A 27,311-nucleotide genomic window follows, 5' to 3' on the forward strand; every position below is an offset into this window, starting at 1 on the left:
TATTTATATTTAATATATAAAAGGTAATTTACTAAAAGGGACTTTTAAATATAGTATATAGCTATTAGAATTATTAAGAAATGTTAATATATAAGAAAAGCTTAATCTAAAGAAAGTTTTATAATAATATATATATTAATATAATTAAAGCTAAGAGAAAGGTTTGGGGCAATTAGAAGGTAGTAGCGGAGTTAAGTTTATAAGTTAGTTATAAGGTTAGAAAATACACTTCGGTTTTAACACAATGGCGATAGATCTCTACCGTAAGCTTAACCAAGCCTCTAGTTGCTAATCTTGCCACTCAATATTACGAAGTCACATCCGAAAGTCCTTTGGGCAAAGCCCATAAGCCGCACGGTTTGTCAGCCGGTTTTCGTCAGCATTTTACATCTGAACCAATTAGATCTTTTGTAGCCAACCAATTTTTAAGCATATCAAATTTACTCATCGCTCCTGTAGGATTGTCAGCGAATAGTTGCAGGGATCAAGACCCACCTCCCCAAAGGAGCATCCGGAGCTTGAACACCATAGCGGGACCTATGTCATCGCCTGCAATGCTATGCAGTGAGATGATATATTGGCTTCGGTATAAAGAGGGGGAGCGATGCATGATGAACATGAGAGTCACCCCTTGAATCATTCATTGCCTCATTAGTTGCTGAGATATCAACGAAGATGCGCTTCTTTCAGCTCGCCATCGCCTCATTGGCCTCCGTCGTAGCAGCGACTTCATCCTTCGATACTTGGGCTCACGGCCGAGTTGCCCTGCAAGACGTGAGCATTCACTTCCGCTACGCCGGCTCAGGACCTCCTCTTCTTCTCGTCCACGGAAATCCCCAGCACAGTCTCACATGGCAATTCATCGGCCCTATCCTGGCTCAGAACTACACCGTCATTGCCCCCGATAACCGAGGCGCTGGTGACTCAAGCGTTCCCTCTGATGGAAACTACACCGCCGCTGCATTAGCAGAAGATCTTAAAGGCGTCTTGGATTTCTTAAACATCACCTCTGCGTATGTGTTTGCGCACGATAAAGGTGTCGGGATGGCAACGGCACTGGCGATCAAGTATCCAGATCTCGTCAAGAGACTTGCTCTGGCTGAGTACGTTCTTCCCGGCTTCACGTATGAGCAGTCCTCGAACCCAGCGCCGTTTTGGGATCTTTATCAGAATTGGCAGTTGGCTTTCTTCCAAGTCCCTGATCTAGCCGAGTTTCTCATGTCGGGAAAGGAAAAGCAATTCTTGCAGTGGTATTTCTACCATGGAAGTTACTCTGGCGTTGAGAGTTTTCGCGAAGAAACAGTCAACAGATATACGAGCAGTATCTCGAAACCAGGGTTTTTGAGAGCTATGCTTGGACTGTTCTCGAGTTCGACGGTTTACCAGGATGGTAATTTCTTCAAGACCGCGTTGAATGAGAGCCGATTGAGCGTGCCACTGCTCGGTATGGGCGGCGAGGCGAGTTTGGGATTGAAGTCGGTTTTGAAACAAACCTTTGAACCAGTTTCATCCGACCTTGAGATTGATGTCATTCCAAAGGCAGGGCACTGGGTTGGTGAGTTGTCCTATTGACCCCGACGGAGTATCTAGCTAATTGTTGAGTAGCGGATGAGAACCCCCGATGGACTGCCAAGAGAGTAGCCAAGTTCTTTGGCGAAGACAATGATAGTTTGTCAAAGGTTGACTTGGGTTACTTGGAGGATTTGGTTACATTGGATGTCGGGTTTTACGGTACTAGGAGAAACCTTGCGCTTGGCACCCAGTAAGCGATCTAGGCCGTTTGGATAGCCATTGAAAAGATTAGCGCAAGCATGGTTCTAAAGGGTTCGTGGGCAAGCCCACAAAGACCCGGTATATTTAAATGAACCAATACTCGAATGAGGAATTTGAGTCACAGGGTCGCAGTCGGCATAAATACGTCGTATGTATATACTCTCAAAATAGATACAAGAATGTTGCACCTGGCAACTCCTACACTCAATCTCATATATAATCCATCATAGCCAACCTCAAGCTTACTTCTTCACAGTGCATCCAATGCGCTTAGAGTCAATAGCAATGTCGTCAAACCAGAAAGTGTTGACAGCACCGCTGTAAGACTCCCAACCGAAGTAGACACCCTGAACCTTGGGCTTAGGCTTGCTCCTGGCCCAGCCGCCAGCATAAGAGCTGGGAGCCTCGGGCTTGTAGACAAGACCCAGCACGGGGTTGTCGTTGAGCCAAGTGGCGATTGTACCATCGGGGGAGAGATGGTACTCGAGGCACTGCCATGTGTTGGCGGGGATGCTCTTAGAGGCAGCGATGCCGTCGGGGGATAGATCGGGGAGAGTGGCGTCGTCGGATTCGTGGTTGTACATCATGATCTTGCTCTGGCCGCCGATGCGGAGATGCTTGCCCTTGCCCTGCGCAGCGTCAGGCATAGTGATGAAAGTGACGTGCGAGTCATCAAAAGCCTTGGCAGTCTTCCTAATAATTGGAACAAGTAATCAGTAGCTATTCCCTTGACATCTTCAGCTTCAACTTACATCCAAGTTCGGACGTAGACGTGGCCCTCGGGAACAGCATCAGTTCCAAAGAACTTGTGTCCGCAGAAACCATTGGGTCCACCAGTGACCTTGATAGAGTTCTTTCCACTGTGCGCAGTAGTCTTGTCCAGCTCAACACTACCGCCCTGATCACAATCAGGCGCATAAGTCGGCCAAGCGACCTTATCCCAACCACTCTCAAAATCCTCAGCGACCTGGCCGAGGGCAAGGGGCAGCACAGAAAGTGCAGCAAGAGCAACTTGACGAAGCATGATGGAAAAAAAGTATACGAGAAATGAAGTATAGACTGAAAGAAGTGAAGTGAAGAGCCAAGATTGCCAAGAATGGAGGGACGATGCGAGATCTATATATGAGCTGAAAGTGAGAGACGGGCGATATTAGGGACTGAAGCCTGAAACAGGGCGGTTCTCTCGCTTGTGGTTGTCATTGGCCGTGCAGGGGTGTGGCGGTTAGTTCGGAATCGAAAGCCCGCAATTTCCTTGTCGGGCCATGAGGTGAAACCTGAGACGAGCATGACGGGAATTCTTCCGTGGAAGGGGTGTGAAACAATCTATTTATCCGTCTTTTGACTGGATGGTTTTTCTGGCTCTTGAGGGGTTAGTCGGTATTACACATATTTAATCATATTCCTTTATGCATTTTTCGGATCAGGATGACCGTCGAGCCGATGATATGTGGTATAGGAAGTGGGTTGGCGTAGCATATAGAACATCACTTCCAGTACTGGGTTAATTACTTGACGAAAGAAATTCGGATGAAGCCGCTAGATACTCAAAATGGAAACGGAAAGTTTCTGTTCGGAGGTTGTTTTGCTCTATTCACTATGGACATCTAACGCCTAAATACAAACCTGACTATAGGAACCTCTGCCAGGTTATAGCTTGCCTAAATCGAACATCAACTATCCAACCCGTGTTGTTCACCTTTGCGCCAGGGCTGAGGCTTCTCCCGACCCCTCACCTCATGGTCCTATCACAAGAATTCATCCACTTGCCTTCATACACAAAAGAGCACCGAAAAGCTCAAACATCGGCCCTCTTAGCATAATAGATCCGCACAATCTCTCTGAGAGGGTTATATAGCATGATTCCAGTTGATGAAATCATCATTACCGTCATAGGTGCAACTCTTGACAGCAGTGGCGTGTATAGCTCCGGGTACAGCCCCGGAAGCAGCTCCTGCCACGGAATCACCCCTACTTGTTTAGCTTATCAAAGTCGTAGACATGCTGGCGTCGATTCTTGCCGTTGCACGTGTAGTCGACTGTGCAATGCTCCTCTCGATCGCTCTTACTCGTATGCCACCCGTTCACGATGCTTGCTTTCGTAGCATTAGGTGGAGCTTGGGATACGGTGTAGTTAGTGATAATAAGTCGTTTGCTCTCACCGTTGGTTTGTGTTTGGCCGTTATACATGTTTTCCGGATCGAATGTGACCTTGGTGTTGTCCATGTTTGCCAAGGATGCGGTGATGTTGTTAAGTACGGGGTATATCACTCGGTATGTCAATCTATTCCAAAGGTGAGACAATGCAGAGATTCAGAGGGAGTTTGGTGTTGCTAAAACGAGAGGTGATGGCCCGGAAGTTGGGAATTTGCTTGCACGGACGGAAAGATATAGCTCTTGCAACGAAATTCTGTTCATGCTAACTAAGTCACCGTATTCCAATGTTAAGTGATAATGTCTTCGATCGAATTCCAATGCGCGTGGCCTTGCGCCAGTGTCTATTTCCCACACATAACCCTTAATTCAGAAGAATTCTGAACAAAATACACTGTCACAGGAATCATGTGGGTAGTCCACTAGATATGTATAACATAAAAGACTCTCTGCCCGTGGCTGAACAGTCCTCTGTGTCATGGCCGTGCCGATTCATTTCGATGTTCAGGCCCAAAGCAAACACTAAGGTCAAGGCGCGAACAAAGAAACACACCAATCACAGACAGAACAACACAATCCGTAGGGGGCTCCTCTGATTCAATGCTAGTAGTTGCTACGTCCAGTGGCCCTGCAGGTCGAGACAAAGAATGTTGCGTCATCGTAGCCCAAACATCAAACTTGATTGACCTCGGGGCATCTGATTGGCTTCCTTTGAGTCTTTGTCAGCCATCCTGGCTCTTTCATATTGGCAGGCCCAAGGGCGATTGGTCTAACACTGTTTGCGGCTGTTCACACAACTCAGTCATTTTGTTCTTTGCTCTTCTGACATCTCTTTGCCTGAGGGTTAATTAACACACTGCGCAACCACTTTGTTCCCTGTTTTGTTGAACCCTACTAGAACAAACCAAAAAAAGTCTTTGATTTGACTCTGTCACCTGGATCTAATCCTTTTGCTTCCCAGTGGCTTCACTGTCAGGACCGCCCGTCGGTGCCTGCTGCTCTCCATAATATATAAAGCCACCTACACCTCTCTCCAACTTCCAGTCATTCATCCTTCTCCACACCCAGATTCGCAACACTTCCACAAGATCAACCAAAAGTCAGAAATTCTGTACCCTAACTTCAACAACAATGACTGACTCTCCTCCACCAACCCCAACGGCCCCTTTCGAGCGGAGGCTGAAGAACTGCGTATCCCCTGGCGAGAACCCCTTTATATACCGTCCTGGAGGCTACCACCCGGTTAATCTGGGCGATGTTTTCAACGACGGCCAGTACAAGGTTATTCGAAAACTTGGAGATGGGTGTTTCTCTATTGTCTGGCTCGCCCATGACTTGAAGTAAGTTAATTATTCCCCGTCCACTATTGATCGCTCGCTAACACTATTAACAGAAACTCGCGATATGTAGCGCTGAAGATACTTACCTCGGATGAGGCAGATGAGTCTCAGGAAGTGAAGATCCTACACCATCTTACAAAGACTGACCCCCTCGAATCATCCCAGCGGATCACGCAGCTTCTCGACGAGTTTGAGCACAAGGGCCCCAATGGCACCCACAAATGTCTCGTTTTCGAGCCCATGGGAGCCTCTGCCAACCAGATGCTTCTAGAACTTGCCGACAGAGAGCACAAGTTTCCGAGTGAGATGAAGTATACGCCCCAGATGGCAAAACGCATGCTCAGGGATGCGTTGAAAGGGCTGGCCTTTCTTCACAAGCACGGTATCTCTCACGCAGACTTCCAACCTGGCAATATGCTGTTCTCCCTCAACAACATTGATTCCTGCGATGAAGCGAGCCTAAGCCAAGAGGAATCGCCGGACGAGTACTATCGGATTAAGAGAATTGATGGCAAGAAGGACAAATGGGCCCCGGAATATCTTTGGACTGCGGAGCCGCTAACTGATCACACGAGTGTTGACGAAAACCTCAAAATCAAATTAGCTGACATGGGCGGCGGTAAGTACATTCCTCCTCCTCAGATGAATCTAGGCTAACAGTTGATAGCATACTTCCTCAACGACCCTCCCAAGGAACCGATAGTCCCCTGTACCCTTCGCGCTCCAGAGCTAGTCCTCAAAGGAGAATTCGACAAAGCCCAAGATATTTGGAGTTTCGGGTGTCTTGTTTTTGAATTGATCGCTGGACGGCCTCTCTTCTACGTATTTGGCCCCAGCAAAGACGATTCTTCCTTACTAGATGATGAATATCTTCTTGAAATCACGGATAGGCTCGGCCCACTCCCCGATGAGCTTTACAGCCACTGGAAGACCTCCTCGCGCTACTACACCCAGGATAGAACAAAGTACAATTGTATGATTGGTGGTGTTCCCGAGGGCAGGGAGCCACTTATGCTGGAACGGGAATCCATGGAACAAGCCTTCGACAAGAAGGGTCCCGAGATGACAGAGGAGGAGGCGCAGGAGGTTAAGAAACTCATCCGATGGATTCTTCAGTATGATCCTGCTCAGAGACCCTCAGCTGAAGAGATCCTCCGGCATTCATGGTTTGCGGGAGACTCAAGTGAGCAGGCAGAGTAAGGTTGGTACTGGTGGTAGTCTACAGGAATGAGGAGCTGGAGGATGGGAAAGGGAAGATTGATAAGTATCTTAGATTGAAACACTCACGCAGTAGGTAGATGGAATTATTGATTTGTGTTTAGATCTGCCAACTAAGTGATCCTACTCATCAACCCAACTTTAACCAATCGTGAAGCACCTTGACCTTCTAGTTCTTTGGCTTCTTGAAAGCATCCTTTGTAAGCTTAACGACGAAAGCACCACGTTCAATAGTGTTGATGAAGATATATCCCGACTTGAAGTAAGCATAAGAAGACCAGGTTCCGACAAAAGCAACAGAGCCACCGCCAGGAAGAGCATCATCCTCGGGGTAGATGTCGAACCAAGCGGCTTCGTAAACTCCAGCACCGGTGGGATCTTGAGGAATGGAGCGGCCATCGAGGACGCGGAGACCGGCGCCGTAGTGGGACTGGTAGATGTAGTTGTTGATGACGTACTGGTTGTGATCAATGGACTTGGTGGGGTGCTTAAAAACGCCGGTCTGCTTGGGGTTCTCGAGATCACGAATGTCCCAGATGAAAGTAACGGGGTAACCATCAGAGCCAGGGCCTTTACCATCACGCTCATCGAGTTCATCGTCCAAGACAAGGAATTCTTGATTTTGAGTGTCGAGAACCCAACCTTGATGGGTATAAGAAGCACCCTCGTAAGAGATCTTGGAGATAATATTGGTGACATTAGCCTTGTCCGTGACATCGTAGATGGTCAGAGTATCTTCGTTATATCCGTAGCAGATATCAAGGCCCTGGTAGCGCTTATCAGGACCACGGTAAACAAGACACTGCGCATCGTGAACGTAGCCATCGCCCTTGGCGCATCCAAGAGACTCTGGGTTGGAAGGATCAGTAAGATCAAAGAAGTTAAGGCCAGAGAGACAGTTGGCGTCAGTGCGCGGCTGAGCACCAACAGCAACACCGTACTTCAACTCCTCATTGACAACAACATTGTGAGCCCGACCAACAGGCAGCAGAGCGGAAAAGTGGCTGGTGAGGTCATTCTTTGCGTCAAAGACAACAGGGTTCTTGGGGTTGATCTTCAACAGCTTCTTCATGTCAAAGATCTGAATACCGTGGCCAACGGCCTCTGATCCGATGATGACGTAGTTCTTGTACGTGCGGATCTCGCGCCACTGGGAGGGGACAGAGTACTCGGGCAGACGACCAAGGTAGACGAGCTGTCCCTTCTTGGTGATCTCCGCGAAAGCAGTGCCGTCGTACTGACCGATAGCGACAAACTCACGTCCGTTATCGGAAGTCCATCCCCACGAGGAAGAGCCTCGACCGCCGGTGCTACCAAGCGCAGCATGGCTCAAAAACGAGTAGAGATCAGCCTATAGATTCGTTAGCCAGTGTAACTAGTTGTTATACAAGGGGCGATACTGACGTTGTGGCAGGCAAAGGTGTTGTTGGCATCACCCTTGATAGCCTCTGCGTAACCATCGACACACTTGGTGTAGCCGAGCTTGGGATACTGCTCGCTGGCGAAAGCACCAGCGGCCTCTTGCTTCGCCCAGACAGCCTGTTTGCTGGCCATGAGCTTGTTGTGCACCTCGCCCGAGTCATACAACCTAGCGGCTTTCTCTTCATTGACCTTGATCTCCTTGGCGGCGACATAGGAGCTAACAGCGGCGAGGGCGCCGAGGAGGAGAGTGGACTTGACCATCATGAGAGATTAGGGATGATAGCTGGGGATGGAGTGGAAGGAGCGACATGTTTGGTGAGGATTGTGTGCCTTTTATGTATAAACTGGCGGTATGGCTGCTGTGTTGGAATCTTTGTAGATCACGTATACCGGCAATCCTACCATAAGCGATCACAGCCGGAGGGTCAATGCACATAGGCGCCTTGAGATCTCCGCGTCACCAATCATCGTCTCTCCAGCGTCGCACCGAAACCATTATCTCAACTTGGCGATAGTGACGGCATTTCTTGTCCACCCCAGATCTGGAAGGTGTCTTTCGCACACCCGCTCTGTTATCAGAACCTATGATCGCTTCCACAGGCACCACCAAGGTTCTCCGTTGCAACCTAAGAAAGTACCAGGCACGAAGAATGTCTCACAAAAGTTCTAATGCACAGACTCTTATTGGATACAAGGTATATCTTTCGCAATACTTGGCAGGGAGTGTACCAGTCCTAGTTCGGCAGGTAAGTTAAGCTTATTGGATAGACTTCTTTTCTCGGACATAGAGCCGATGGTGCTTTTTTAATCTTATCGTGAAGTTTAAAGGCGCAATGCGACCCTGGAGCGGGCTTGGTGGGGATGATGATTGGAGGAATTGTGTTGGGGGCCAATAGGGGATTAATACCGATCACAGATTCAAGCTTGTGTTTTTGCTCCGTGGTTATCTATGCTTAAGTCATGGTTCTTATCACTATTTGAAGCGCTGGCTTTTGTACTATAGTGGATATAGCATGTGTGGTACCCTTGGCGATCTTGGTACGTGCCAATAGTAGTGAATTTGCCTGGGCATAACTCACCGAGGAGACGTAATAGAGAGCTCAACGACTTGAGAGTCCAACTTCTCGTACTTCTCGGTTGCGCGTATCATCGCAACATCATGAGCTAACAAACAGCTAATTTCACTGAAAAGTTTTGCCCATCCATTAGTTCTTCTAAGCGACGTTGACTATCCTTCCACCGTTACCGTTTTTGATGGCCCCTGTCACCTGTGTAATGTTCTGTCTAGCTACCCTGCACCGATGGCGTTAGTTACTGAAGGGCGCCTTTCGACAAGACCAGTAACGATCACCACCAGCATGGTGCAGGCAAAATGCTTGCCATGAGGAAAGCGTAGTAGAATGGTTGATGAAAGGTTTGAGCTATAATTGAATTTCAATGTTAAGGTGTGGTATCAATTGAGGTAAATTAAAATACAGGATGATGATCTCAGATACAAGGGTAAGACACACAAGCCCACTTCAACCGTCACTTTGTCTTGTAACTCATAGTAGGGAGAAAGAACCAGAAGGAGAACGTTACATAGGTTGGCGTGCTGTTTACAGCTTGCTGAACTAGCTGTCAAAGAAAAAGTCCAAACGTTTGTTGCCTTGGTCGCTAGTATTGTTGAGGTAATTTGCCTTTTCATGGGCAGTCATGCTCTCCCATTTGCTCCTCTTGGACTTATTGCGGTACGTGTAATAGCCCTTTGCAAAAGCATATGCGAAAATAGTTCCCACCGTGATCCCAATCAAGTTCTTATTTCCACGGTGATAGAGCGGCTTATCGTCTTCACGATAAATGTTGGAAGACGCAATGCCCGACAACTGGATGGTGATGTTGTACAAAGCCGCACTGATAGCTCGAGTTCGGACTGAGCCGGATAGTCTTGAGCACCAGCCAACCTGAGCTGCATGGACGGAAGGTTGGCCGATGATCAAGAATGCCACAGCGTATTGGGCCCAGTGCGATAGGTTCTGGACCGAGGTATACTCGACGATGAGCAATGGGAGGACCCAGAGCTGGGTAAGTAGACCGAATAAAGCAATCTGGTGGAACTTCTCCGTGAGAAAGGTGATCCAGAGCATGTTGACTGCAGCAAAAACTGTAGCAGGGATCGCCAAGAGCGTCGTGTTGAAAGTGCTAAAGCCCAGGGCTCGAAGCGATAATGTCAGGTAAGTCTTGGGCGGCGCAGTCGGAATCTCAAACAGTATGCCAATAGCGTACACAGGCCAGAGGTCATAATCCTTAAGACTCTTCCAAAGCATTCCCAACGTAATCGGTTCGCGGTTATGCATGCCGCTCTTAGATGGATCATCGCGAAGAACACGGTTGACAATGATCTTCTCTTCACGCTCGGTAAAGTAGCCCCCGGGATTCCACCACGTCTTTGTTTGTGTAGGTCCAGGGACGAGGAAGAGGAAGCTCAGAACACCAACTACCAAACTGACCAAAGCCTCCAAAAGGAACAACCAGCGCCAGCCTTCTCTCCCCGCGACACCGCGCATGTGTAGGATGCCGTATGCCATGAACGAAGCAACAACACCAGACATGGAGTCGACGAACCAGAAGAGCGCAAGACGAATAGGCATCTCGGTCTTCTTATAGAAGTACGAGAGGTAGAGAATCGAGTCTGGGATGAAACCGCCCATGAACAAGCCGATGAAGAAACGACATGCAAAGAAACCTGCACGGTTATGCATGAAGAACTGTCCGCCCGACGCTAAACTCCAGAGGATGATCTGAACAGGGATCCAGCGATCGGGGCCAAGACGCTTGCCGATCATCTGCGATGGAATCTCCGCGACAAGGAAGCCAATACGATACATGTTCTGCGCGTTGTTAAAGTCGTTGGTGTTGAGGCCAAGATCGTCGAGTAAGTTATCAGCAGCTGCGTTGCCGAGATTCCCGCGATCGATGTTAAGGCCAAAGAACATGACCAGGATCCAGATGAAGATCTTGAGGTCAGTTTTGCGACGGACGGCATATTCTTCGCGGTACGTCCATCGCTCGTTTGGGTCGAAGCGATGGAAATTCTCATACTCTGGAGGGGGCTGGTAGAATTGGGAGAGGTGGGGATCGTCAAAGACGCTGCGCTCAGTGGCAATAGCGTCGAGATCGGCGGGTTTGTTACGGCGGGTGAGGGCTTCCCAGATACCGATATTTCTGCTGGTGTCTTGGGGCTCTACAAGATCTGTTGGCTCATCTTTGGGAGAGCTGATCTCAAAAGATGGTGCTTTTGCGTCAATGTCTTGATGACTAGGATGAGCCATTCTGGGCAGTATGAAGCCAAATGTTCCTCTAGGTAGTTCAAGGTTGAGAAATGAGTTTGATGGTTGTTTATGTTCGAGAGAGACTGTTATCCCTCTTATATGTAAACCCTTCTGTGATACTTTAATAATCCGACTTACACCCAGCGTAAAAGACCTTCTTCAACGTGCTGATGCGTGCATATGGTGTGACCAGCCGAGGCCCCGGTTTCAGAGATAACCATCAATTCAAGCCTACTACCTTGTTCATCTCGGCACCGATGATCCGAGAAGCCATCACGACATTACGGGGATAAATGGGGATTGACCAGCGACCCCCAACACCCGTTACCGTATGCGGGTTGCTAGCCGGAGCTATGTATCGAGTATCCCATGAAGAGGAATGTATATTTACAAAGGATGGGGGTTTTATTGGGGGTCCATACGGTCAGTCGGGTTGACAAGCGATATGCCGTTTTAGCAAGGCTTTTCTAAGCACATGAGCCAATGTGTATAAGATAATGACGCATTTTGGCCACTCCGATACCGCGTGCAAGCAGTTGAAGGTGTGATTTCATGTCTTGTCGTGAATTTGATGTGCAAAAGGCTCTACGTAGCCGTGACAGGCGAAGAAGATACACCTACGACTTTGGATGTTTGAAACTGTTTTAAGAGTAGACCACCAGGATCTGTATAGTGGTTAATTGACATACCGCTTACTTAAAATACATCGAAAGAAGCGAAGTCCCTTTATATAGCCCTAGAAGGATACATAGCATTCTAATGATCAATCTCTCGTCCCTGCTATACCGAATGGGAGATTCTTGTACTTGGCAATACCCTTTGTCTCAGGATGCTCAACATCAAGATCCCATTTATCAGGAACTTCCAACCCAGCATCAAGATGATGCTTATTCAACAGCACAGAAACCCCATCACGATAAAGCCAAGGGTCATTCGTCCTCCGCTGCCAATCCTCAAGCCTGTCCCTCAACTCCTCCAAAATCTCTTTATACTTGGGGTCTTTAGCTAGATTCACAACTTCATGCGGGTCAAGTTCCAAGTCATACAGCTCTTCAGCCGGGCGGAAGAAGTAATCCTTCAAATTCCTCTGCCCAATCTTCTTGGGACTGTCCTCTGAGTTGCGAATGTCCTCCCACGTCAATGATCCGTAGATGTCGTTCGCAAATGGAAAGTCTAGTCTCCATGCGATGTTGCGATGGTACTTGTAGCGTCGCGTGCGGATGAAGCGGGTGGGCCAGTAGTTGGTAGACTCATGAAAGGTGTGTGAGCCAAACACGTGGTCCCAAGCCTCAAGATCCGTTTTCTCATCGAGGATCTTGAGAAACGAGCGGCCTGATAGTTGTTTCTTTGGCCCTTCGGCGGCCTCACCGAGTGTCCAGTCCAGTATCGTTGGTAGAATGTCTACGTACGACACCAAGTTTGTGTTTACAGAAGCATTGAAGCCTGGGTGTCGCACAATAAGTGGTAGCTGTACACCGGCGTCGTACAAAGTTGTCTTGGAGTTCATAAACGGAGGCCCGTTGTCGCTCATGAAGATAACCAACGTAGTCGAGGCAAGCCCTGCGCTCTGAAGCTCATCGAGGATAAAGCCGATGCCCTGATCCAAGCGACTAATGGCCTCCAGATACTCTGCGAGTTCGTGTCTGGCCCCAGGAGTATCGGACAAGAATTCAGGAACCACCATATCTTCGGAGCGGTACTTGACGTTTTGTACGCGCTCGTCAACAGGCTCATCGTTCCCAAAGCCACCACGCGTTCGATCGCGATGCGGATCATGATATCCAACCGTCAAAACAAACGGCCTCCCATCTTCCTTCGACGTAGCGAAGAACTCTTTCGCCTTTTGCGACGACCACCAAACATCCCTCGTCAAACTCTCAGCCCTCCATTCCCATGGATACACAGCCTCAGGCCCAACGTGAATCTTGCCAATGATCCCAGTCCTCACACCGTTCTTGGCTAAGATAGCAGGGCCAGACTCGATGTGATCAAAGGTCATGAAATGATGCTTTCCACTGTTGAGGCCGTACTGGCCGTTCTGGTGGGTGTGTAGCCCGGTGTAGATGGTAGAACGACTTCCGCTGCATGAAGCGGTGCTTGCAAAGGCTCTGTCGAACCTTACACCCTGAGAAGCGAGTTTGTCAATGTTTGGAGTTTTTGCATTGGGATGGCCGTAGCAGCCTAGTTGTTTGCCTAGGTCATCTGCAACAAGCAGAAGGACATTATTTGCCACCATGTCGAATGGAGTAGATAAATGTTGATTTTGATGCTATACGAGAAGTGAGAACTGAATTGGATAGATAATATTTCTGTACTACGTGTTTCTTCGGGTTTGTACGCGGATTACATGTCAGTGTCTAGGTTGGCGATGGCGTGACGAACGAGACTATGTCGCCATCCAGCAAGAATTATATATCCCAACATCCCACGCAGGCAAACAGCAGAAGACATGTAACCGACATCAAAACGGTGCCGAATATCCGTGCTTATCATAATCGCATCGTGAAACTACTCAGAATTGAGCCTCAATCATGTCGATCAAGCGTGCAAACAACCTAGTGCACAGCTGTCAGATTGGTTCATCCGCGGCGTTGAAAAAGCGCACCAATGAGGTTAAATATAAGCGATTGTGACATCCGCGCTATTTATGGATATAGCATGGGTCTGAACGGCCGAGGTGTAGGTATTCGGCTCCGACTTCCAGGAACCCCTAAGGTATGAGTCTTGACGAGGAGGTTTCACTCAATGTACTGGTACATGCAAGGAGTCTCTGGCTGTCTAGGACTTGATAGAGTAAAGCTTAGAATAATGGCGACATGTTCTAGTCTCGGAAAGGAGCGATGGCCCGAGATGATATGAGCTGTGCGTACGTTTCAATATTGCGAGATGTTATGATAAGATTATGGTCACCGTCTAGATAGACCTTGCTCTGTAAATCTGACCGGAATAACGGCAACGCAATTTGAATTCGAGGGGAAACAGACAAGATGAGGACAATATGTCGTGCTCACGGTGAATAACAGCAACAATTCCAGATCCAGCAGGCGTAGATATTGAATCGGACACGAGTACTCACCAGGCGTCTGAGAATAAGTATATATTGCAGACTACGCTTCAAACTAAGTTAAGGGATCAAGTGAAGCATCTTAGACACGGCTCTTTCAAGATGAAATTCGTTCTCATCTCAGGCTTATTCTCGGCCTTCCTTGCAACCGCTCAACTCACAGGCCCCGTCGGGCCCCTCACAGCTCTCTCCCAAAAGACCCACGAGTGCAATATTCTCGACTACGGCGCTATCAACGACAACTCCACTGACGTCGCAGATGCCATCGAGAAGACCTTCAAGACCTGCGTCCTCCCTCACTCTGGAAGTCGTCTAATCATTCCTGATGGACAGTATCTAATCAAACGCTCTGTCGTTCTGTCAAACGGCACAAACTGGGCGTTGCAGCTCGACGGGCTCATCACCCTGGCTTATGGTGGGAACTGGACTGTTGACCGTAAGTTGGTACTTCAGGGCTTTGCGGGTGTTGAGCTACTGAACGCAACTATCAATGGTGAAGGTGATGGACAATTCTTGCAGAATGGACTCACCATTATAAATCGTAAGTATCATGTCCATAGGCTCGTTGTTTCACTTGACTAACTTAATCTATCAGCTGTCGACTTCGAATTTTATTCACAGAATGGGAAGGGCGCCATTCAGGGACAAGGATACATCTACAGAAACTTGGCAAAGTAAGTCTCCCTCCTTAGTGTAGTATTGCGAGAGGCTTATCTTCATTTCAGCACTTTCCGTCCCCGTCTTGTCAGAATAATTTCACCGATGAACACTTCTGTCCACGACCTCATTCTTGTTGACAGCCCCAAGTTTCACATCGTCTTTGACTTTGCTGAGAACCTCGAGGTTTATCACCTCACCATCAGAGGGGCAAACTTAGGTTCCTACGATGGCGTTGACGTGGTTGGCACGAACTATTGGATCCACGACATCGAGGTACGAATTTCTTAGCCGAAAATCAATGATAGTGTACTTATCATGTCAGGTTACAAACCGAGACGAATGCGTGTCGGTGAAAAGCCCCTCCAACCACGCCCTCGTCGAGAACCTAGTCTGTAACCAAGCTGGGTCCGGTATCTCGATCGGCAGTCTCAACGTGTCTGCTTCTATCGCTAATATCGTAAGTAAACCCTATCCATAACACTTAACGGGGCTGACAAAGTTATTCTAGCATGCACGAAACATCAACATCATCCAGGGAAACAACATTGCTTTCATCAAGACTTACCCAGGCGGGTCTGGCTATGTCACCAACATAACCTTTGAGAATTTCCGTTCCAAGGCTTCTCTTTATGGCTTGGACATCAACCAGTATTGGCAGAACACGTTTGAGCCTGATACCGGAGCTGTCGCTCTGAGTAACCTTGTGTTCAAGAACTTCTCTGGTATGCACAAGGATGGATGCAATATAATTCGATCACTGACTGTTGTGTTACAGGATCTGTCGCCGATGGTTCTAAGCGACCTCCGCTTTTCCTGGTTGCCAATGATTTAACATTCGCCACCAACGTCACGGTCCAAGACTTTACTATCTGGACTGAATCTGGAACTTCAGTCGTTAACAAGATTAGCAACATCTTTGGTCACGGCGATAATTCCTATGGACAGGCAGATGGCATCAAATCGCTTTCTTCTGGCCAGGCACCTACTGCGTACACGAGCACATACACAATCACCGCTACACCCACTGGTTGGAAGGCCCCATCATTCCCTACGTGGGCTGCGGCCAGCACTGGTTATGGAAGTGAGTGAATTGATGAGCTTTGCCTTTATGCTCGCTAACTGTTTCTCTAGCTGATGTACCAATTCCGGTCTATACCCCAGCTGCGCTATGGAAGCCGAGTGGTGACTATGATAAACATTACTGGGGCAGTTTTTGAGGTAGCGTCATTGTTAGCAACCTCTGACACTCGACCCTCAGCAAAACGCCCAGGGAGAGAAGAGGCATATGGAGATACGGGTGATAGCCTTATATAATTAGTAGCTAGAAGAAAACAGTCTAGTAAATATACCTAAACCCTGAGCGTTGAGTTCCCGTAGCTGCAGCCATGTCGACCTTTCCATCCTCAGTAGCTACGGCATTCGCTTCAGCCTCTGCCTTATCCAGCTTCTTGTTCTCCCTCTTATGGACAAATCGTAGCAGCAGAGCAAGAAGGGCGACTATAACACAGATCGCGGCATTGGCGCTACCGCCTGGTGTGTATTGGGGACCGTCTTTGCTGGGATACATGTACGATCCGTAGATACTCGCTGTATTGCCGATCATGTTGCAGATGGCGATGACGGCTGAGCGCTTTACTAGAGGACGGGGGAAAGAGTTCGCGACCCATGATACGATGATTTGGTCTGTAAAGTGTCAGTTGACGATAGGAGAACGACTTCGATTGATGCACTTACAAGAAGCCACAGAACCCATCGGCATAAGAAACATGGCAAAGAAGCGAGCTCCGACAACGGTTGTCCCAGCTGCGATGGCGTTTCCGATGGCTGCTACGAGCATGAGGCAAATGATATGAAGCGATCTATCGTTCGTCTTTGCAGAGCTCAACGTAACACACACCGAGAGGAGGAAAGTTGCAAACTACAATAATTGTCAGCATATCCCACTCTGACTCAAAGAATAATAACTTACCCAAGCTGGAGCAGTGAGCCACAGAGTAGTGATCTTTCCATAACCAAGCGTTCCGACAATAGTTGGGAAGAAGTATTGGAATGTCTGGGAAATCAAGCTGACGTGCTGAAGAAGCACGAAAAGGTAGAGTCGGTAATCGCGTACAGCCATCTTGACACCGTCCCAGATTGTCTTCTCGCCGTAAGCGTCGACTTCGTTGATATCTTGTGCTAAGCGCCATGCTGCGAATGCGCGCTCTTCTTGGGTAAGCCATTTGGTGGTGTGAGGATAATTGGGCAGAGCGACTGAGGCGACGAAGGAGAATCCGATGGCGGCTACGCCCTCCTGTTTTTCATTAGCCTTGTCACAGCAATGTCAAGATTGAACTTACGATGATAAAAAGCCATCTCCAACCTGCGATGCCATGGGCTCCCTCAAGATCACCGAGAATGGCAGCACCCAGAACACCGCCAAACATGTTCGCCAAGGCATTTCCAGAATAAAGCCACGCAATGCGTCGAGTAAGTTCAGCTCTTGTATACCAAGAACTCATCAAAAACACCGCTCCGGGAAAAAAGGGCGCTTCAACAAAACCCAGGAAGAAGCGAATGACGATTAAATGCGTGAAGCTATCAGAAGCAGCATTGCAAGTCGACACAACGCCCCAAAGACAACAGGACGCGCTAAGGTACAGCGACGGTCGAAGCTTTGTCAGGATGAGATTGGAGGGAAGTTGCATGAGTAGATATCCCACGAAAAAAATCGACGTGGCGAGGTTGAAATCTGTGCCTGACATGCCGAGATCTTCTTCGAGGGATCCTTGTCTGGCTTGTGCGAGATTTGAGCGGTCGAGAAAGTTGAGGAGATACATGACGACAAGAGTCGGCATTAGTCGCATATCGACCTTTCGGAGGAGTTTCTTGTCGAAGTCTTTGCGCCATTCTTCGGTTTGGCTGTTGAAGTCCCATGACTCGAGGTTTTGCTCACGGCCAGCGGCGGGGGTATCGCCTTCGTCCATCTGGATGGATGCTTTGCCTGTGTCCATTCTTGCGTCAAGAAAACCGAGTGGCAAAAAATGAGCTTCACGGAAGACAGAGTGAGTTGGGGACCAAGAATTCAGCTACGATGACGGTATATAAAGCCCCCTCCAAACGAGAAAAGAGCAAACCCGGCACAAGTCTCGGCAAAGGAATACACCGAACTTCCATCATAACTGGTAACAGATCAGCGAAAAATGTAACATCACCAACAGTTTGACCAACGAGAAACAAGGCGATTGCTTCGAGTCGGTAGATCATCCCCCGCGACTGAATTGGCGAGACTACCCCGCAACTGAGTCGGGTTGATTCTGGGGTAGAATGGGCGCCAGCAAGGTCTATGACTCGGGGGTGTCACCATGACCCGCTCACTTGTGGGGAGGACGCTGTTTTTCGTATGTGTTGTTTGATGGGTGTTGTACGGATTGGGAGGGAGGGTCGTATTAGGCTGCATCTACGGAGATAACTTCACGGAGTTGAATGCATTTGCCCAGTCCTCTTATCTAAAGGCATGGCTTCGATGCGAACCAGATCTTGTTGAAGCGAGATAAATGTTATAGAGACCAATGGGACAGGAGCGCGATGCAAGCCGGTCGATCTTTGGACCGGACCACCAGTATTGGTGTGTCGGTATAAGCTCTCGCTCTACTTGGCCTCGTGCAGGGACTCACTTTCGGAGCCAGAAGTAGTCCTCGAGAGTCTCAGCGAGTGGCCGAGGTACTTTTGTAATGTTACTCCCGAGATTTCCTATCTTGAAACGCGAATTGGGGTTCGAATGCAACGGTAAGCGATGCAGGTATTCCCGTTCAACCAATCAAGTGGACGATCACTATTAGGCAAAATGAACATTGCGATCGTCAATGTGGAGAGCAAGCGAACTGCACATCGGACAAAAGACCGACAATCCTTTAGCTACATTTGGGCTAACTACTAGGCTTCCTAGCATAGAAGGACTGTCTTATTCCAAAGTTCGGTGGACTCTGTAAAGTGCAAGATATAAACATTGTTCCCAATGATCACTTCATCGGTGATACATAGAAGTTTTATTACTTCATCTTTCATCTCAAAGAGCCCTCGCCTCCATGATCCTGGTGGTTGGTCGCTGTAGCCATCCAAAGTCTTACCTATAACTTCCCAAATTTCTATGAAATAGTCTTCACTACTCGGTTCCTCGTGGACGGAATCGAGGCAGAATTTTGGTTCAAGATTGAACCCTTCCTCCTTGTCTTTGAAGGTGACGCGCCTTCCGGTGCTAAACGGGAAAAGTTCTTATATTTCGGCTTTCAAACCTTCCTTCTCCCTGCTCTCGTCTCCCCAGGACCTTTCGTAAGGTATCAGGTCAAGCGTTTTACAGATATCTTCGTAAACGGAATGGTCTTCACCACCATGAGTCAGAACCCTTCGTTTGATCCGAGAGGCGTTTCTGATCCAGTCGCATGATAATAAAAGCAAGCCATCACTTTTGGCTCGGAGCTTTGGGAGACATCTGGCAAGCGTCGTGACACGGTCTCTGAGCGGTGCTTTGGGTGATGGGAGTAGGAACTGCGGATCCGATGCACCATGCGTCAAGGCTCAGAGATACGAAGCCATCACGGTGCCAGGTTCCATAAAGCTTCCCTGTTCTCCAAAAGGCTGTTTTGTAGCACCCAGCTCATCTTCCACTCCAGCTGTGAAATGGGCGTGTATGTGGCCATCCACAGTATCCCAAGCCAATTTTCCAAAGGCGAATGTACATGAGTTGGGCACATCTGGATCAGGGAGGATTTTAATGAGCCGATGACCCCAATTGTCAGCCACTGGTAACACTGAATAGAGATTGATGACGTGACAGAGTGCTGCTCCGTCGACTTCCATCTCGATGCCGCCGTTCTGGGTGTTTATATACCCACCTGTCACGGGCCTCCAACCAACAACTTTCATTCCAGGTCGTATACCAAGGCTGTGTAGGAAATAGGCCCAGCAAGCCGTCCCTGGCGAGAGAGTGGGAGACTTTCTGCTTGGAATCAAGTTGTTATTTTTGGCCCAGGAAAATCGGAACATTTGACGGTCCTTTGGCACTGGCGAAGCTTCCCTTTTCAAAACAGACTCGACGATCCCATTAGTCTCGACAAGATGGTCTTCAATGCCTTTTTTGTGCATTACTGGAATACGACAGCGACCCTCATCATCTAGTGCCTCGTCTTTCCAGATACCAAGGCTAGCGTGGAGAGCCTTTTTCTTAGAAATGTTCTGATACAACAGAACAATAGGTTCACGTATCAGGTTGACAACTGTATCGGCGAGGTTGACTGTTTGAGCGATGTCACTTTCGACCTTGGACACCTCCGACCCAGACGCTTCATACTGGATTTGCGACATGGATTATATGGCGAACAGCGCTGAGAAGAGAATTGGGTTAAGCCACCAACAAAAAGGAGACTCAAGCTGCGCTAGGTGATCACTTGCGGAGTAAGTTTTAGCAACTCGTGAGTTGATGTTGAATGGTAAATGAGGGGTTGGAGGGTAGGCATGTGTTGTCAGCTGACCACGGCATTGGCCGTGGTCATGCTGTGCATAAATTGCAGAGAACATGATAGGTTATAAATATGAGTTCTCTGCTTCAGCGTGATTTCTTGTTTCCACGAGAGCCGGAGTTGTACTAAGATTAATCTGAGAACAACTCCAACATGACAACAGTCCCCTCAATAAAGCGGAAATACTGAGTTAAGTGTGATTAGGTCAAACAGAAATCATGCTACTTTTTAGCTTGCACCCTACCCTATCATTTGACCCCACGGTAATATCATGAGATGAAGAAGCGTAGACTACTAATTGAGAATCCCGATTAAGAGCTCAGGTCTTGATAAGAAACCCCACGCCGGTATTGCGCTAGAATGGAAGTAGGCAATTAATTGCAGTATGCATATACTGTCAACATTAAAGCTCATTTTGGAAGCATGGGCTCAACGAGGTTGTGTGATGATCAATGCATGCTTAATCGCTCACTAATTCGTATCAATGTGACTCTGTTTAAACCTCGTTAATTAATTTGTATAGCCTACAAATTAGCTCATGCTGTATCATTGTCACCCAGTGATTGAAATGATAGCTAATATACCGGTTCCTCCCAACCTGCAAGGTTTGCACCAGTCATGAAAAGATGCAGCCGCACTGAGTATTTGACATTTGCCTAAAGGCCTTTTGAGGGAAATTACAAGACTAAGATGAAAGCAGCTCGGTTGGCTGGAATCATGTAGTCTAGATCAATAGTCAAAAGCACCGAGTTGGTGAGAAGGGAGATAACCTATGACCAAAAAGGATAGCTCAAGCGACTTCCCCGCAACCTCATGGATAGCGACAAGGGGCCTTAATACGATGGCGACGATCGCCTACCCTGGCTTCTGTAGAGTTACGAACAAGCCTGTCATCAAGCATAACTCAATCTACCTTCCGCATCTAGATCAATTATGGAAGCGGGAGCCGACTCTAACTTAGTATACGATTCGATGACGGTTATCAATTTGGCAGGCGAAGACATAACGACCAAGACTTGCGCTTGGCCTTGGGAAAGGCAAGATGTAGAGGGTTAATAACTATATAAGGCTGTCTGGACGTTGCCCGAGAAAAGAAATAGAAACCATTCTAGGTCGTCATACTCTCAATTCTCAAACAACGCGATAAAAGCTCCAGGTTCGGTCTCTAGCCTGCTTCTGGCAGTAGCTCTTCTGGCTTCCCCAGGCTCATCTAGACACCGTCTTCCACAATGGCTTCATCTACTCCCTTGATCTTCTCTCCACAAAATACTCTGCTCTCGCCGTCAAGGATGGACGCATTGCATTCCTAGGCGATGAAGAAAGCATCTAATCATATATCGCCAAAAACACCTCAGTCTTCAACCTTGAAGGCCGTATGATGATGCCGGGACTTGTGGACGCCCATATACATCCCCTCAGTGGTGGAGCAGGTCTCCTCAAGTGCAACATGAACTTTCAGCCCTTGGGTCTTAGTAAAGTCCTCGAGAAAATTCAGAGTTGTCTTGATGACGAAAAGAATAAGACGGATAAAGATTGGCTAGAGGTCATTTCTCTTGACTACTACGCTTTGGTTGACGATACGGGCGGCGTTACGAAAAAGGACCTAGATAAAATCAAAACGAAAAGGCCTATTCTGGTGGCGTCAGCTGATTCGCATACCTTCTGGGTCAACTCAGCGGCGCTGAAGGTATCATCCCTCACAAGCAAGACCAAAGACCCACGAAATGGTAAATTCGAGCGACTCCCAGGAAGTCAAGAACTTTCAGGGATTTTGCAAGATTCCGCGACGAGTTTGTTAGCAGGACCGGCGCCACCAACAGCTGAGGACAATGTTCGATCTGCCAGAGCAGCATTGAAGCTTCTTCGTGAGGAAGGCGTGACAAGTTTCCAAGAGGCTGCGTCTACCGAAGATACAGCTCTTGCGTTTGCGGCTATCAAGAAAGAGGGAGGCTTGACAGCTCGTGGCTTTTTCGATTATCTCGTGCAGCCACCTAACAACACTGCTGGAATTGATCTGCTGGAATTGATGATCTGGTGAAGGACGTGATCAATGTTACCTCGACGTGGAAGGACAAGAAGTATCTAAACCCAAGTCCTTCTATGAAGTGGCACGCTGTCAAGATGTTCATGGACGGCGTTCTCTTATACCCAGCGAATACCGGATCCCTCATCGAGCCATACTTTCAGCCTGTGGCTAATACATCAATCTGGGCACCCAAGTCAGATTTCGGGCCCAAAACATACTGGGATAAAGAACTTTTGAGCCTGACCCTAACAAAACTGTTCAAGAACAACATCGACGCTCAGATCCACGTTGACGGAGATCTCGCTGTTCGAACAGCCCTAGATGCTCTTGAGGAGCTCCGAAACAAGAACCCCAAACTTCGTGATTACCGCGTTGGACTCGCTCACAATGAAGTGACTGATCCGTCAGACTGGCCTCGCTTCGCTGAACTCAAGGCCGATCCTATCATGAGTTTTCAATGGTCACAGGCCAGTTCAGTCTGGCTCCCGAATGGTGTTAAGAGCATGGGCCCAAGACGATCGTACTACATGGAAGCTTTTGGAGAACTTGCCAAGTTTGGGTCCGCTATTATCTACGGCAGCAACTGGCCGGTATGTAACCATAAGCTGTATCAACAACATTAAGACTGACAGCAGCGATAGATCGATCCCCCAGATGAGTGGCTCGCCATCAAAGCTGGCGCCACGCGCTCCGGCGACCCCAAGAACCCCCACTCTCCCGCTTCACAAGGCGCACCCTACAACGGCAACGGTCTTCCCGGTTTGACTCTCACACGGGACCAAGCCATCCGCGCTATCACGACCGAGAGCGCTCGCTTCCTCCGCGCTGATGCTTACATCGGTTCACTTGAAGTTGGAAAGCTTGCGGATGCTATTGTCCTGAAGGCTAATTACTTTGAAGTCCCGGAGGAGCATATCGCTAGACAGAAGACGCTGCTGACAATGGTTGGTGGTGAGGTAGTGTATATTGCTGATGAAGTTGACTTTAAGAATGGTGTTAAAGCGGAGTTTGCGAATGATGATGATGTTGGGAGAATGATCAAGAGGAGGAGTGTTGGGGGGATCCAGGGGAGGGATTTGTCGGAGGAGGGGAAGAGATCTGTGCAGCGCCTACAAACTCGTGGGGCTTGTGTACATTCGCATCATCACTAATGGTAGGGCTCCGGTGCGTGAGGCAAAAGTCGCTTTTAGTCATCTTTGAATTCATAAGCCTCAGAAGGCCTTTCAATATGTTGTCCTTAGCACCGAGCATGGTGGGGTGGTAAGACATGTCATGTTGGACCAAAGGGGTAACGAGGGTTTAATTATGGCCTGACAGAAGTGAGCTGAGGAGCTGAAAAGTCGAGATTACTTGTTATTCTTCTGTGTGATTCGCTGGAAGGAAATTTAAACTACGTAAAAGAGACATCAGCTAGCCACAAAGCGATCCTGCATTCCTTAGTTACGTTTCTGTTCCAGATTTAGAGACAAGGACCCGCACGTTCACATCTAGAGCATTCTTATCACACATAGAAGCGCTATGGCGTTCAACATCCAGAACTACATAACACATCTGAATTTCTATACGAAGCTATTGCTTAATATTATCACAGCCTAAGGATAGACAGGTGGGTATGATGACCTCTTCCCGCAATATTGGCCTGGCTAGTTTCATTCAAGTTGGTTAGGCCGGTCCTTGGCAGAGTGTTGTGGCTTTGGAAAGAGTAGCTGAACTGCAACATTATTGATAAATACCGCGCTCCAACCTTTCCTCTTTTGTATATACAAATGTGAGATGTGCACACATAACTCTGCATGTAGCAAGAGAAAGACAGTCGATAATCTGTTCATACGGAGACCGGGGAGTGATTGTAAGACAACCATCCCATTAGTATAAAGGATGCCACGGTCGCTGGGATAAAGGTCTACTTCGCTTTGAGCCTTCATCCTACATAAACACCCATTTCACAACTGCCTTCTTCTTTCAGGTTCTTCTATTATGGCCCAGCTTATCGTTCGATGGGAAGGTGGTACGGAGTGGTGGCTTGATGGTCCATATGGCTCTGCCCAGTTCCTTACCGAAGCAGCCGTCAATACTTTTGCCGAAGCCATGGCTGGAGGGCCTGACGCCTTGTCTGGTTATCTCCTCTCCGGCGAAGCCTTTTCAGGTATCGTTAGTGGTGACTTTGAAGCCGTAGACCTGTTCTTGGAGCTGTGGCCTCAGGCAACAAATGAGCTCCTGGTTACTGGTAGACTTGGTTCATTCCTGGCAGAGAGTGAGGGTGTAGCTAGCCTTCTTGACTGTCTCGTTGAAGCAGGTGAATGGCTACTCAAAATTTTCGTCGTCTCAGGTAAGTCCGTATCACGAGCCAATTTGCACCATTACTGACATCCTTTGTACCAAAGCCAAGGACTCGGGCGACGCACCTCGGCGCGATAAGATGCTGCCGAAGAACGATGCCCTGAAAACGCTGGTAGATGGTTAGTCCCAAACCGCCTTTGATATTCATACCTCGCTAGTAGTCATGCTTATAAACAAATTAGATCCAAAGTTGCGTACTACTGCTCTCCAGGCTCTTAAAGAGCAGAAGGCCAACCCAGAAAAGCGCCTTTCGCTTAAGAAGAATCAGCAAATCTCGACAGCGACAGCAAACCCAGATTACAATGTCACCTTCTGGAATCAATCCGGGGGCGATCTTCTGAGCTTGCATAGTTCTGACCTTTGGCCTTCGACTATCATGTTTATTGTTACAAAGCCCGGCAAGGAGTTCAAAATCGGCACTCAAACTCTTGCCTGGTCGTGGCTTATGAGCGGTTGGGCTCAAGGTGAGATGGATGGGTACTGTATCTGGAATACACCACGCGGCTCATGGTTTGGTGTTAATATTCACGTACCTGTCCAAGTGCTTGGTATAGGTACTGCTCCTTACTACCAAGTTGCCTGGTCTGAGAACGGCAAAAATGAGTGGCATACCCCCGTCACCCCGTGGATGATCCCGCGACTCCATTTACATTCCCCAAGACGCTTGGCTATGAGATTGAGATCAAAACTCAGTGTGGGCATGCTTCTATCGTTGCAAACGTATTTGTCAAAAAGCTTCTCAAATAGGCCGATGATTAGGCTCCGGGGTAGTGTGGGAAAGACTAGAGCATGCTCCTTTTGGTTCGCTGTCCAGGAGATTCGTGCACCCGCTTCAAACCCTTGGGGCTTGTGTACATTCAAACCATCACTCAACAGAAATGGCTATTGTTTAATGGGCCAATCCTTCTACCGAAGTTCTGAATCAGATTTATTTACGTATCTTGTTACTCAATCTTACAGTAGTTCTCTAAATCCTTCCTCAATTCTTGACCACTGCCTCGGCGTGAAGAAACCAGACAACCAATAATTACCATCGAAATCTCTCGTGTGAATGTTGACAAAGTTCCTCATTGTAATTCCAGGATTGAGGGATGAAGCATAGTGATGAACCGGCCGGCCTGTTAGGTTCTTCCTCTGTGTGTCTTTACCAGCTTGCATCACAGCTGGTCCAAAGTCTGCAGCTGTGAAGAGATCGACCTTCAACCTGTTATTGGTAACTAAAAGTTGACTACCAGGCCCAGCGAAGATTGGCGCTCTTGTTTTGCCGTCATCCCAGCGTTTACGAAAGAGCTGAAGAATGCCAATCAAATTCGACTCATCTAGTTGTTGCAGCAAGCCTTGGCGACTCACAAGTGCTTGATTTCCCAATGGCCTGCGGAGGTCGTCTGGTGCGATGTTGACGAAGGATCCTAGAATCATGTTTTGAACGTAAACGCCATCCGTATTCTGAAGTTGAGATAATCGGGTTCGTGCGTCGATCGGAGTTGTCATGCTGATTGAACGGGGTGTTTTGGATGAACTGACCAGGGCGCGAGAGAGCCAGGCTAAGATGGCATCACTTGGACTGACCCATGGATCGTCCTGAACAGAGTTGTCTCCTTTGATGTCCTCTAGCGCTCGCTGATGTAGTCTGTCTACCACGCTTTTCGGGAGGCAGATGATGCGGCTTTCAACGATCGGCTGGGTCAATATGATCCAGAGCATACGCATAACGAACAGTATGAACGCTATACCGGAAAGGATCCTAGCTTCACTAGCTGCATACTGCGGTCCAGCATGAGTTATTTTTCCTAGGTCGTAAAGAACATCATCCTGTGCACCGATAATTTTAGGGACACGTTCGTTATGACCCGCGAGTACCGCTGACCAAGCTTGGATCAAGTGAGAGAACCCAACTGCGTCGAAGAGAACATGTGGCCATGTAACAGTGACAAGTGTCGCGTCTAGAAAGGTGATGATGTGAAGACCTATCATGGGAATATCTTGACTCGTATAATCCTTCAGTGATGTGGGTGCGCCGGATGGTATACCAAAATCTCGAGATCCCGATGCTCCCTGAAAGGTTGAAGGTCGACTAGTCGCTTTTGGAAATAGCTTTGCCACATTCTGCACTTCGATGCTGATATCATAATGTTGGTGCGAGTAAGACACAGCGAGCCTTTCAGTTGTGTGACGAGTCGGAACGTGAACCTCGAGAGCTCCTCGTTTGTTATGCCCGTATCTCAATCTTCCACCAAACTTTTCCCAATCGCCAATATTAAGTAATTCCGATAGCGATTGGTGAAGTTTATCGGCGTTCAATACATCGTTGAAGCGCATGGTCCACGCCATGACGAGAAACTTCAGAACGGACACATTGTCTATCATATGCCTATTGTGTTAAAGTTAAAGTATATTTTCTAACCTTGTAATTGACTTATAAACTTAACTCCGCCACTACCTACTAATTGCCCTAAACCCTCTTCCTTAATCGCACTAATATATATATTATTATAAAACTTTCTTTAG

General features: G+C 48.1%; 13 protein-coding genes across 13 annotated transcripts; 5 read left to right on the forward strand and 8 right to left on the reverse strand.

Annotated features, from left to right (window-relative positions):
* Positions 1–675: 675 nt before the first annotated feature.
* FSUBG_13562 (haloacetate dehalogenase H-1) lies at positions 676–1,766 on the forward strand (the record flags this gene model as incomplete). Its single annotated transcript, XM_036678467.1, has 2 exons — positions 676–1,555; positions 1,606–1,766. 2 exons carry the CDS (start codon positions 676–678, stop codon positions 1,764–1,766), a joined length of 1,041 nt encoding a protein of 346 aa, XP_036530960.1.
* A 249-nt stretch (positions 1,767–2,015) lies between these two features.
* Positions 2,016–2,797, reverse strand: FSUBG_13563 (carbohydrate-binding module family 1; the record flags this gene model as incomplete). Its single annotated transcript, XM_036678468.1, has 2 exons — positions 2,016–2,466; positions 2,526–2,797. The coding sequence occupies 2 exons, from the start codon at positions 2,795–2,797 to the stop codon at positions 2,016–2,018; spliced, it is 723 nt and encodes a 240-aa protein (XP_036530961.1).
* Positions 2,798–3,741: 944 nt separating this feature from the next.
* Positions 3,742–3,996, reverse strand: FSUBG_13564 (uncharacterized protein; the record flags this gene model as incomplete). Its single annotated transcript, XM_036678469.1, has 1 exon — positions 3,742–3,996. One exon carries the CDS (start codon positions 3,994–3,996, stop codon positions 3,742–3,744), a length of 255 nt encoding a protein of 84 aa, XP_036530962.1.
* Positions 3,997–5,055: 1,059 nt separating this feature from the next.
* Positions 5,056–6,464, forward strand: FSUBG_13565 (CMGC SRPK kinase; the record flags this gene model as incomplete). The annotated part of the gene is made up of 3 exons (XM_036678470.1): positions 5,056–5,264; positions 5,318–5,883; positions 5,932–6,464. The coding sequence occupies 3 exons, from the start codon at positions 5,056–5,058 to the stop codon at positions 6,462–6,464; spliced, it is 1,308 nt and encodes a 435-aa protein (XP_036530963.1).
* A 187-nt stretch (positions 6,465–6,651) lies between these two features.
* Positions 6,652–8,165, reverse strand: FSUBG_13566 (uncharacterized protein; the record flags this gene model as incomplete). The annotated part of the gene is made up of 2 exons (XM_036678471.1): positions 6,652–7,833; positions 7,887–8,165. 2 exons carry the CDS (start codon positions 8,163–8,165, stop codon positions 6,652–6,654), a joined length of 1,461 nt encoding a protein of 486 aa, XP_036530964.1.
* A 1,352-nt stretch (positions 8,166–9,517) lies between these two features.
* Positions 9,518–11,215, reverse strand: FSUBG_13567 (nicotinamide mononucleotide permease; the record flags this gene model as incomplete). The annotated part of the gene is made up of 1 exon (XM_036678472.1): positions 9,518–11,215. The coding sequence occupies one exon, from the start codon at positions 11,213–11,215 to the stop codon at positions 9,518–9,520; it is 1,698 nt and encodes a 565-aa protein (XP_036530965.1).
* Positions 11,216–11,978: 763 nt separating this feature from the next.
* FSUBG_13568 (n-sulfoglucosamine sulfohydrolase precursor) lies at positions 11,979–13,451 on the reverse strand (the record flags this gene model as incomplete). The annotated part of the gene is made up of 1 exon (XM_036678473.1): positions 11,979–13,451. One exon carries the CDS (start codon positions 13,449–13,451, stop codon positions 11,979–11,981), a length of 1,473 nt encoding a protein of 490 aa, XP_036530966.1.
* A 930-nt stretch (positions 13,452–14,381) lies between these two features.
* On the forward strand, positions 14,382–16,156 carry FSUBG_13569 (murein transglycosylase; the record flags this gene model as incomplete). The annotated part of the gene is made up of 7 exons (XM_036678474.1): positions 14,382–14,820; positions 14,875–14,953; positions 15,005–15,212; positions 15,262–15,396; positions 15,448–15,661; positions 15,715–16,020; positions 16,071–16,156. 7 exons carry the CDS (start codon positions 14,382–14,384, stop codon positions 16,154–16,156), a joined length of 1,467 nt encoding a protein of 488 aa, XP_036530967.1.
* A 119-nt stretch (positions 16,157–16,275) lies between these two features.
* FSUBG_13570 (uncharacterized protein) lies at positions 16,276–17,932 on the reverse strand (the record flags this gene model as incomplete). The annotated part of the gene is made up of 4 exons (XM_036678476.1): positions 16,276–16,622; positions 16,674–16,857; positions 16,909–17,232; positions 17,279–17,932. The coding sequence occupies 4 exons, from the start codon at positions 17,930–17,932 to the stop codon at positions 16,276–16,278; spliced, it is 1,509 nt and encodes a 502-aa protein (XP_036530968.1).
* A 1,564-nt stretch (positions 17,933–19,496) lies between these two features.
* FSUBG_13571 (PFS domain protein) lies at positions 19,497–20,282 on the reverse strand (the record flags this gene model as incomplete). The annotated part of the gene is made up of 1 exon (XM_036678477.1): positions 19,497–20,282. One exon carries the CDS (start codon positions 20,280–20,282, stop codon positions 19,497–19,499), a length of 786 nt encoding a protein of 261 aa, XP_036530969.1.
* A 1,533-nt stretch (positions 20,283–21,815) lies between these two features.
* On the forward strand, positions 21,816–22,475 carry FSUBG_13572 (amidohydrolase; the record flags this gene model as incomplete). The annotated part of the gene is made up of 1 exon (XM_036678478.1): positions 21,816–22,475. One exon carries the CDS (start codon positions 21,816–21,818, stop codon positions 22,473–22,475), a length of 660 nt encoding a protein of 219 aa, XP_036530970.1.
* Positions 22,476–22,558: 83 nt separating this feature from the next.
* FSUBG_13573 (amidohydrolase) lies at positions 22,559–25,435 on the forward strand (the record flags this gene model as incomplete). The annotated part of the gene is made up of 7 exons (XM_036678479.1): positions 22,559–23,053; positions 23,105–23,419; positions 24,055–24,073; positions 24,430–24,792; positions 24,848–24,922; positions 24,986–25,332; positions 25,379–25,435. The coding sequence occupies 7 exons, from the start codon at positions 22,559–22,561 to the stop codon at positions 25,433–25,435; spliced, it is 1,671 nt and encodes a 556-aa protein (XP_036530971.1).
* Positions 25,436–25,757: 322 nt separating this feature from the next.
* FSUBG_13574 (BCL5p) lies at positions 25,758–27,134 on the reverse strand (the record flags this gene model as incomplete). The annotated part of the gene is made up of 1 exon (XM_036678480.1): positions 25,758–27,134. The coding sequence occupies one exon, from the start codon at positions 27,132–27,134 to the stop codon at positions 25,758–25,760; it is 1,377 nt and encodes a 458-aa protein (XP_036530972.1).
* Positions 27,135–27,311: the final 177 nt, after the last annotated feature.

Source organism: Fusarium subglutinans, assembly GCF_013396075.1.
Source record: "Fusarium subglutinans strain NRRL 66333 chromosome Unknown NRRL66333_c0000359, whole genome shotgun sequence".
Classification (NCBI taxonomy): domain Eukaryota; kingdom Fungi; phylum Ascomycota; class Sordariomycetes; order Hypocreales; family Nectriaceae; genus Fusarium; species Fusarium subglutinans.